At 37.2% G+C, this 11,309-nt stretch overlaps 1 protein-coding gene across 1 annotated transcript; it reads right to left on the bottom strand.

Annotated features, from left to right (window-relative positions):
- Positions 1-2,707: 2,707 nt before the first annotated feature.
- LOC127450651 (PDZ domain-containing protein GIPC1-like) lies at positions 2,708-11,309 on the bottom strand. The gene is made up of 7 exons (XM_051714922.1): positions 11,142-11,309; positions 9,903-10,376; positions 8,070-8,255; positions 7,006-7,186; positions 6,813-6,919; positions 3,719-3,800; positions 2,708-3,630 (listed from the first exon to the last, which is right to left on the bottom strand). The coding sequence occupies exons 2-7, from the start codon at positions 10,200-10,202 to the stop codon at positions 3,479-3,481; spliced, it is 1,008 nt and encodes a 335-aa protein (XP_051570882.1). The 5' UTR covers positions 10,203-10,376; positions 11,142-11,309; the 3' UTR covers positions 2,708-3,478.

Raw genomic sequence — 11,309 nt, 5'->3', positions numbered from 1 at the left:
ATAAAATAAATATAGAAGGCGGAGACTTTTGTTGATTAGATCATTAGAGTCATTTGTTTGGGAATCAGACTACATTGGCCGCACAGTATGTTTTCTTATGTAGATTCAAATGAACTGGCTCATTAGAGTCATTTGTTTGGGAATCGGACTACACCGGTCATGCTGTTTGTTTCACACTGTAGAGTCAATAGAAGTCTTGGGAGTTATTTGTATGAGATTCGGACTACACTGGTCACACTGTGCATTGTGTGCTGTTGATTCAAAATAACTGGCTCATTAGAATAATTTGTTCAGGAATCAGACTACACTAGTATTTCGCACTGTAGATTCAGTACAGCGGCAGCGCTGCAGCTGAAAAGCACTGCAGGAAACACTGTCATATTAGTATTCTAATTATGAACTTTAGAAAAATATTTCAGCGTGCCAAACATATGCATGAAGAATGGGAATCACCAAAAACACAAGAAGAAAGTTAAAGTTAAAGTGGTGTTTGACTGAGCAGGGAGAATTTATAGTAAAAACAGACTTAAATATTGATCTGTTTCTCACTCACTCATATCATATCACTTCTAAACACATGAATTAAACCAATGGAGTCTTTTGGATTACTTTTATGCTGCCTTTATGCACTATTTGGAGCTTAAAAATGTTGGCACCCATTCACTTGCATTGTATGGTGCAAAAGTGATGAGATATTTTTCTAAAAACTTCATTTGTATTCAGCAGAAGCAAGAAAGTCATACACATCTGGGATGGCATGAGTGTGAGTAAATTATGAGAGAATTTTCATTTTGGTGAGAACTATTCCTTTAAAAGTCATTCAAATTTAGATTGATTCAAACTTATCGAGTTACTAACGAAAATTATTCACTCACAAATCAGGTTGTAGTCTACCAAGAGCAATATATAGTCTATGAAATATTTAAGAGCAGAGCAAAACTAGAAAAATTATTACTTATCCAAGCATGAAAAAAAAAAAAAAAAAAAAAAAAAATTCAGTGACAATCCCAGATTTTCCATTAACGTAGGAACCCTGAATACTTGTATTATATAAGCAGTGCAGGTCACTCCCTCCATACAGTCACACTGTCACTGCAAATGTAAAGAATGTTTAAGAAAAATGCCCTTGGTGAGGTTATTCAGCCAAGGAGAACAAACCCAATGTTTCTATGAACAACCGTAAGAAACCAAACACTCCTGCGTTCTACAGCATAAGAAACATCAACTCACACAAATCATTTTGTTTATTTTAATACTGTTGAGAAACTGGTCTAACAAATAAAAAATTTCTGCAATAACATTTCTGCCCATGAAAAAAAACAACAACAGATATAACAGACTTTTACTGACGTTTATGATTATACATTATATCATAATATAGCTGATTATTGCATTTGAGCGTAGTCTGAGACAGTGTAACTTAAAAACCATCAAAACAATTACATCATCAGTGTAAACTATGAATTCTTAAAAACAGCAATGTTTATCTAAATCTGTTCAAAAAGCATCAAATGATAAGAGTACAAAAAAAAAAAATACTGTATATATCAAGCACAAGAGAGCTATATTCAAACTACACTGATAGCTTTACAGTACATAGATAGTAAAACCAAAACATTTTAATGACCTTTAACCTTTAAACATTAACTTGGTTCACCCAAAAGAAAAGACACTCTGCTAAATAATAAAAAATATAAAGTATGACGTTTTTGCCATAACATGAAGTATTTTACATTTCAAACATGCTCAGAAGTCAAAGATGTGGAATACTTAAGTACAGTGTTAAACTGCCAGGTTAAAAAGTCATTTTTGCATTATTATTGTGAGTGTTTTGGGAATGCATACTGGCTGTAGTGTAATTTCCTTTAAAAACATATCACACTATATACACCCCTCCATATAATCAATGCTTTGCTAAACACTCATAAATAGGGCTGGGCGATATATTGATCATCTTTGCTATAATTTTGCTGCAGATAAATAAAAAAATTTAACTCCTTTTAATGCGCTTTTTATACGGTCATTAATTCCTGAAAAGTACGTCATAAAATGAGCTCTGTGATCCCTCATTGTCTCGCGACTCACTAGTTTGAGTGTGTTAGTACAGATGATTGAAGAGATTCTGATTTAAATATCTGTAGCAAAAATGCCGTTAAAGCTGGCAAGTTTGATTCATTTCTGTGAATCAGTTCAAGCTGTTAGTTTCAATGAACCAATTAATAAAATAAGATTGAAAAATGGGTTCTTTTTATCCCTCTAAAATGTTCATGGAAGTCTACACGTGGTAATAAAAACACATATGTAGGTTATTATTTTTCTTTACTTCCATGTATTGTTTTTCTATTGCTGCGTAATAAATTACAATTATTAAATGCCACTCTTCCTCATGTTCATTTAGTGATAAATAGGCCTTGATGATCTTCAAACTAGATTTTTACTGTGTTTTATTTCAGTTTGGCTACAATGATTGTTTGGTTTCTCATATTGAAAAAAAAAAATAAATCCCCTTTTAAATAAACAGATATACAACAACAATTGTCAAAGGTTGTAAAATATTGAGATGTATATCTGTTTAGCTATATCACCCAGCCCTACTTGTAAGCACTACATATTATGTCCATCATGCATTGAAAATGATCAATACTGTAACATGTGAAATACTGTTTGTAATACTTCATGATACCTGCTAATACTGATCTGATTGAGGAAAAAAAAAAAAAGTCCTTATGTTTGGCATTTGGTGGTAGTTTACCACACTCCTAAAAGTAAAACCGACATTATGTTTTCATTCCCATTTCTTTTACTCTTTGAAAATAAGAGCAATTTCATTTTGTATGTCACGGAATTGGGAATGTGAAGCACTAGAGGTCACTTGAAAACCGTCCCATTCAATTTTCAATTCATTGCAACAACTTCCACTTTGAATCCTTCACATAGATTGCACAACACATCACAAGACAGCACATGCTTTAGGGAATCATCATAGTGTTGTTGATAACACAAATGGTCTGTTACTCTGGCATGGGACAGGGCAGGTCCACACAGTGGAGGTCACAACAGTGTAGACCAGCATCGCCTGTGTGTGTGTTCTGCGAGCTGTGCCATACCGTGCAATTTATACAGCGCTGGACAATGCAGTGCAAAGTGAAAGTCAGTCACAGTATGTAACAGAATAATCATCTAATACGCCTCTCCGACACCTGGGGTAAACACCTTCATCTTCATGCTTAGTGTCCTACTAGCAAGACATTTCATGTAAGTGATTAGCCTCAACTTTATCAAATCTGAATACATTTTTTTGAGTGTCTTGATAGCACCGCCAGCTATATTATGACAGAAAATGTGGAACTAGAGGCCTGAAGAGATGTGGCTCCAGAAGCATTCCAGAGTACGCTCCCAAAAATCACAACAATATAACTGAAAACAACTTATATAGCATTCCTAAAAGGAGTGTTTTCTAGAATGACCATTTCAAGAATTACACACGACCAACCTTTGCATCGCCTATGGCACCCCACACATCAAACACAAATTCATCAGGAAATGCAAAGTCACCCAGAGTCTCATCCAAAGCTTCGGCAAACTCATCCGGGTTCTTTTTGTCCTTGCCAAGCTCCACCATTGTAGCAGCTGTAAGAGTGTGGGACAGACAGAAATATACTTTTAATGCATTTGCAACTGTACTGCAGGGATAGAGAGGGAAATCCACGTTACATACCGAGTTCACTGTCTCTAATACCCATGTAGTTCTCCAAAAGGTCATCGACTTTTTCAATTGCTTTTTCTTCAAACGCTGAGGGCTGCAACACAAAGCAAGGTTACAAATAGGGATGCAACAATACAAAATTTGTGCACAGAAATCCGATTATTTAGAACAACATCTGCCAATCCCAAAGTAAGCTATAGAATGAAATTTTAATAATGATTTTATTCTACGTCTCTAGATGTCTTCCATATTTCAGGGTAACTGCTTTGAGTTATAAACAAAACACTGAAATAAAAAGCACAATTAACTCACATTAACTGAATTATGAAGCATGTCCTATTTGAACTAAAGCAGCCTCAGCTTTAGCTTTAATAAACTCATATTCCTTGCTGTATTGAGTTTTAAGGTGAGTAATCAAATTAGTTTTACATTTTAATTAGTTTTAAAAAAGTTTGAACTGTAGTTCCACCTCATGAAATTTCAAGGAGTGTAACGCTTACAGATTGCAACTGCTGTCATTATCACCCATTATCACCGCAGCATGAATATTCGTTTTCCCGCACCCTAAAGCAACAGGAAATAAACTTCCCTGATCATTAGATGTTTTTAAACAATCGACTGATGTTACTTGCTTTAATCAGCTGATATTGGTACATTTCTAGTTGTAATAAGTTTCGCATTTTTACATTTGTTTTATTATTTTAATGCTTTTCAAATTTAACATTTAAGTTTAGTTTCATTTATTTTGCGTGAAATGTTTTATTTCACTATGAATTGTTTAGAGAGAAAGATATACACCGATCAGCCACAACATTAAAACCACCTGCCTAATATTGTGTAGCTCCCTCTCATGCCGCCAAAACAGCATCTCAGTTTTGGTGGCACGAGGGGGAGCTACACAATATTAGGCAGGTGGTTTTAATGTTGTGGTGATCGTGTATACAGTTGAAGTCAGAAGTTTACATACACTTAGGTTGAAGTCATTAAAATTAATTTTTTAATCACTTCACAGATTTCATATTAGCAAACTATAGATTTGGCAAGTCATTTAGGACATCTACTTTGTGCATGACATGAGTCATTTTTCCAAGAATTGTTTACAGGCAGATTGTTTCACTTTTAATTGACTATATCACAATTCCAGTGGGTCAGAAGTTTACATACACTAAGTTAACTGTGCCTTTAAGCAGCTTGGAAAATTCCAGAAAATGATGTCAAGCTTTTAGATAATTAATCAATTAGCTTCTGATAGGAGGTGTATTGAACTGGAGGTGTACCTGTGGATGTATTTTAAAGCCTACCTTCAAACTCAGTGACTCTTTGCTTGACATCATGAGAAAATTAAAATAAATCAGCCAAGACCTCAGAAAAAAATTGTGGACCTCCACAAGCCTGGTTCATCTTAGGGAGCAATTTCCAAATGCCTGAAGGTACCACATTCATCTGTACAAACAATAGTACGCAAGTATAAACACCATGGGACCACGCAGCCATCATACTGCTCAGGAAGGAGACACATTCTGTCTCATAGAGATGAAGATAGTTTGGTGTGAAAAATGCAAATCAATTCCAGAACAACAGCAAAGGACCTTGTGAAGATGCTGGAGGAAACAGGCAGACAAGTATCTATATCCACAGTAAAACGTGTCCTATATCGACATAACCTGAAAGGCTGCTCAGCAAGGAAGAAGCCTCTGCTCCTAAACCACCATAAAAAAGCCAGACTACAGTTTGCAAGTGCACATGGGGACAAAGATCATACTTTTTGGAGAAATGTCCTCTGGTCTGATGAAACATAAATTTAACTGTTTGGCCAGAATGACCATCGTTATATTTGGAGGAAAAAGGAAGAGAACTCCAACCCAACCGTGAAGCATGGGGATGGCATCATCATGTTGTGGGGGTGCTTTGCTGCAGGAGGGACTGGTGCACTTCACAAAATAGATGGCATCAAGACGAAGGAAAATTATGTGGAAATACTGAAGCAACATCAGCCAGGAAGTTGAAGCTCAGTCGCAAATGGGTCTTCAAATGGACAATGACCCCAAGCATACCTTCAACGTTGTGGCAAAATGGCTTAAGGACAACAAAGTCAAAGTATTGGAGTGGCCATCACAAAGCCCTGACCTCAATCTGATAGAAAATTTGTGGGCAGAACTGAAAAAGCCTTTCCAGCTCGACAAATAAACATTGACTCAACCAATGGCATGAGTTAGGGGCAGGACTATCTGTTTGTTTAATTAACAGCAGTGGGGGGTTGTATCCAGAAAGCTGTTTGAAAACAATGCTTATTTTTTAAATTCCATTCAGTGGTGCAGAACTTCATACTTTAGCTTTAAATACAGTATGTTTTTCATTTACCCTCAGGGTTACAACAAGTTTGGACCAATGAATCTCCATGACTTATCGCCCCCTACTGGGCAGGCAGAAGAATTTCTAGTTAAAAAAAAAAAAAAAAAAAGAACTTAAATATTGTTCTGTTTCTCACCCACACCAGTTATATCGCTTCTGAAGATATGGATTTAACCACTGGAGTCTAACAGATTACTTTTATGCTGCCTTTATGTGTTTTTTGGAGCATTTGGCACCCCTTCAACTGCACTGTATGGATCTACAGAGCTGAAATATTCTTCTAGAAATCTTCATTTGTGTTCTGCAGAAGAAAGAAAGTCATACACATCTGGGATGGCATGAGGGAGAGTAAACCAGAATTTTCATTTCTGGGTGAACTATCTCTTTAACATTTTACTTTTGTATGCATACTTCGTATAGTTCAAATAATGAAACAGGTCGTCTAAAGCACAATCTCCAAAACTGACATTTCTCAGCTCTACAAGGTGCTGTGCACAACAAAAGTGAAGAGAAGTGTCAATCGCAATTCAATTGTGATAACATGTTGATACATTGTGATGTACTGAAGCGTGACATATGTACCGTGATGTATATCGTATCCCGAGGTAATTGCCGATACTCAGCCTTATCTCAAGACCTTAGCAAACACACATATGCACACACATATTTGCTGCCTGATAGGGGTGACCCATGAACTGAACCATGTCGATCAGTGCTGTACCTTTGAGAAAGGCACTTAAACCAAAGGTCTTACCAGTTCCTCCACGGTGGCTGGTCCTTTAGATCTCAGGCGCAGAGTTCCTCTACCTGTTCCTAATTGAGCAGAGCCTGACCTGCTTCCCGACCGCTGACTGATCATGTCTAACGAAGACAAAATACACATCAAACACGTATAAAAAAAAAAAAAAAAACATCATATCACATTCAAAATGCATATCAATCCTTACCAAAAGCCTTCATAGGTTCCACCATCTTCAGGACAAAGGTTTTCCCTTTGGGCAATTCCTTCAGCATTTTGGCAACCTCATAATGGCGACAGCCAATGAGTATCTGCCCGTTGATTGACTCAATCATGTCTCCCACGTTGATGACCTGAATCTGATGAATTATGCTGCCATCTCTTATTCTCTGAAAAGGAAACAGATTATTTTTAGTAACTCCTCCTATGCATTTCTTCTGTTCAGCTATGCCTATTCTAGGTAGGGGTGGGCAGTATGACAGCGTATATCTGTTTTTAAAGCTGTGTACTGTACGGAATAGCAAAAATAAAAATTGTTTCAAACAGCCTTCTGAATATGCCTCCCATATGACATTGATCAAACAAACAGATAGTCCCGCTCCCAACTCATGCCATTGGTTGAGTCAATGTTGTTGTGTCAAACTGGACAGGTCGCTCAAAACAGAGGAATTGTTATAGCACCTAAAAGACAATGTTTACAGTTTTCAAGAACATTAACCTATCAAAAGCATGCTTATAGTTGTCTGTATATTAAAATGGGATAGAAGAAATTATTTTAACACAGAAAAACTTACACAATTCAGCTTTAACTTAACATGATATAGACTTTATTCATGCTAGCGCTATCCTTGATTTTTAATGAGAATGACAACTAGGCTGTGAGAGAGAGACTTACAGTCTCTTCAGTGGGCTGTACTGCAGTTTAAAGTGTTTATGCATCGTTGCGTGGACAAAACATTTATAAAATATCTGTCCAAGAACATTCATTAATCAAAGAACTCCAGACAACATGAGTTGTGGAAAATCAGATGTGATCTATGAGCTTTATACAGCTTTATACTATGCATGCTATTGAAGAGATGGTAAGTCTATCCCTCACAGCTTTTTGTCATTCCCATTCAACATCAAAGATGGCGCTAGTGTGAATAAGGTTTATAAAACTACTCATACTGTGATGATGTAAAGCAAGTCTATTTATGGTCATGTCAACCACCTCTAAATCAGAAACATGAACTTATTTGCATTTTTGAAAGATCTGACCATTCCTCTCACCTTAATGAAAGCATAGCCAGCTCCATTGTCAGTGATGGTGAGTCCAAGTGCATCCTCTCCTTTAAAGACCTCCACTTCTTTTCTCTGGCCCTTCACATGAGCAAATATAAAGTCCTCCAATCCAATCTGGCCCCCCAAAAGTTTGTCCATATCCACTTTGTGAGTGTTCAGTGTGCAAAACATTACCTGAGAATGGAGATGTAGGTATTTCCATGAATTTTCCATGACTTTTCCAGTTGCTTGTGATTACTATATAAGAAATTTGTATATCCTTTTATAGAGATTGCATTCACAAAAAGCAATTTCTCATAAATGAAATATTTTAATGCAGAGCATGACTAGCCATATTCTCAATAGAGTTTTTTTGTTTTAGGCATGGAGACCACAATTTTGAAATTCCCTTATATTTTCAGGTTTTCCTTGACATAGGGATAGGGGATACCAAGTACTATCAAAGCCAATATTGCATATCAGTACCAATAATTTCTGAGAGTAGTTACAGAATCTGATCTATATTTGAACAACTTTTCATTTTAATAACCTTTTAACTATAAATGACTAATTTAGCTTCACAGTTTACAAATAATCATTAGTATGCTTGTGTAATTTGTGTCAATGGCAGTATAAGTGCAATTAACTGTAAATATTTTAGTGCATAATAACTGTATATGCAGCTAGCAAAGTGAAAGAAAAAAATAAACACAAAAATACCACTACAAATACACTAATATGAGTTCAATGGAAGACCCTTATTTTTTTATATAAAAAATGATCTGCCTCAGACAATGCAGGTGAACTTTGGTTAAAATAGCAGACCTACAATAACAAAAACAGATATTAATAATAACACCTGTTGCAATAAGTACATCACATTACATTACAATCATTTGTGATAACTGCGATTATTAAGCAGTTTAAATTCATTTTATGCAAATATATCACATGAACTCCATCTTTTTGTGTCTCATTTTCCAGTGCATTATGTGAGCACACCAAATGAACTCCGACCTTCATCGACCTGCACTGCGCACCGCACTCAAAGCAGCTCCTGAAGATCACATGCAAGCTGCGATGTACACGCACCATCTGTGGTCCCACGGAAGTCTAGAAAAGGATTTTAATACTAGAGAACACAACAGGATACCCCTTGAGCATCTAGGCTAATGGGACACTAGACATCCCGTATAGGACGTCGTCATTTCAGCCAAAATACGGGGTGTCCCGGCTAAAGGGGACAGTTTGCCACCCTATGTGGAGATGACAGAATGGTGGATGTGCAGTTGGAGATGTCTCTACTGCGTCAAGCTTTTCAAGCACTTCTTTTGTCGCTGTCAAACAAAGAAGTGATCCGATTACCTCAGATGCACGGTTTATGCAGAAAAAATTGCAAGCTACCGCAAATAGTGCGGAAAGTTGTTGAATTTACGATCGCAAAATCCTGGAGGGACTGTACGCATTAAAGGAATGATCTCAGATTCAATACAAGATAAACTTAAAGCAACAACATTTGAATAATTTCAAATCATCCTGTTTATTAAAAAGGTGGTTACAGAAAGGCACTTACAATGGAAGTGATTGGGGCCAGTCTTCCTAACACTTAAATCATGTTAACATGTATTTTATATACATCTAGTGGCTATACTTTTGAAACTGCATGGACTGGCCCCATTCACTTCCATTGTAAGTGCCTTACTGTGACCATGAAGTTTGCTATTTGGGAGCGATATTTTTATGTGAAGATCAATCCTCTCGATATTGAAAGTACTGATACTTCAAGATTGATCCACCCATCCCTACCGTGGGAAATGTTCTCAAAGGCTGTACACTCCTCACCTCTGTTGGAGGTATCCCAAAGGCCTCTCCTATCTTGGCATAGAGTTCACGCACATTGCTGAAGCCCTCGATGCGACCCGTGGGGCTGCCGTGAGCCAGCTGAGTGTGGAAGATCAGACGGGGTCGCAGACTGGTGGGTGGAGGTGGCAGACCCTCTTGAGTAGCTCCTTCACCCAGTCCAACCCCACGTCCATCCAGTCCATCCAGCCCTGGGACATTCATTCCGGTCCTGATCGGTTCTGCCTCCTCATTCTCCACCAGAGGAGACGCTTTCTTTCTGCGCCCCAATCCAAGTGGCATTTTAGGTGCTGCTGTCTTTACTTATTGTACGGGCAAAAAGTTTTAATCAAGCGGGTGTGTGTACCGCCTTTGACACAATGGAGATCAGCAAACAGGCCCAATGCCCAAATCAGTGGAGAAATTCTCTGCCTGTGATCTCTCGAGTTCAACCCATTCACAAGGAAATCTCTAGACCTTTGACACAAAGAGAGAGAAACTGAGCTGGTGAGTTGATGCATTTGAATCAAACTGAATACACAAGCAAAAACAGCAGCTTCTGCAGATTTTAAAGGGATCTTATTTGGAGTATTTATTAAATTATAAGGCACTGCTATAAGACTTTTAAAAAGGAAAACGGCTGGTTTACATGACACACTTATGGAAAGTTGACATGGGTTTGTAGTGCAACATGCTAAACTACACCTAAAACTATTTTAAAAAGCTTTTATTTTTTATTTTTATTAGTATGCATATAGTTTTTGTAAGCTAACACTTCATGGCACATTTGTACGTTTTTTAAATTAATTTGTCGCACCCTAGGACCATTTAAAACGAACTAGTAAAGGTCAAAAGGCGAATAAAATGGTCTAAAATCAGAAACGATCTCAACACCAAAAATCAACATTTCCTCATACATTCAAACCTAAAATCTTAGCGTTGATTAAAAGGAAAGTTTGTGGGCAAATTACAACTCTAATCCTTAGTATTGCTTTGTTTATTTACATAAAGTCAGTAAGCAAGCAAGCAAACTCGAACACCTACACGACTAAAAGAGGAATTATATTAATCTAAACAATTCCCCTTAACCGACCAGGACGAAAAAAACTAAAAAACTAAATAAATAAATTAAGTGAAAATTGAGTTCTCCACCAAAGGATTTGCCATGTTTCTATTCATAGACTGCAGATAACAGCAATGTGAGTTAGCATGTTAGCATCCTCGAGACATCACGACACTTACCAAACTGACAGTGACGAGACCGTGAAGCGGAGGGATGTCAAGCTGATAGTGTGTTCATTACAGGAGATGATGGCTGAGGAACAACTGTAAGCGAGGTTTTTTTTTCAGTAAGTTCTGGTATGTTGCTGGAGGAGGGCGGATATCACATCACTCAACACAACCTGCATC

The sequence above is a fragment of the Myxocyprinus asiaticus genome, chromosome 13, assembly GCF_019703515.2.
Source record: "Myxocyprinus asiaticus isolate MX2 ecotype Aquarium Trade chromosome 13, UBuf_Myxa_2, whole genome shotgun sequence".
Lineage (NCBI taxonomy): Eukaryota > Metazoa > Chordata > Actinopteri > Cypriniformes > Catostomidae > Myxocyprinus > Myxocyprinus asiaticus.
The sequence above is the reverse complement of the archived record's forward strand: the minus strand, read 5'-3'. Positions and strand labels throughout refer to the sequence as shown.

Bases quoted from the DNA above. Each gene is read 5' to 3' on its own strand.
- LOC127450651 (XM_051714922.1), bottom strand. From the start codon at position 10,202: ATGCCACTTGGATTGGGGCGCAGAAAGAAAGCGTCTCCTCTGGTGGAG. The intron at 8,256-9,902 runs GTGAGGAGTGTA...CTCCATTCTCAG, and splicing joins TTGGGATACCTCCAACAGAG to GTAATGTTTTGCACACTGAA. The intron at 6,920-7,005 runs GTAAGGATTGAT...TGTCTTCGTTAG, and splicing joins GGAACCTATGAAGGCTTTTG to ACATGATCAGTCAGCGGTCG.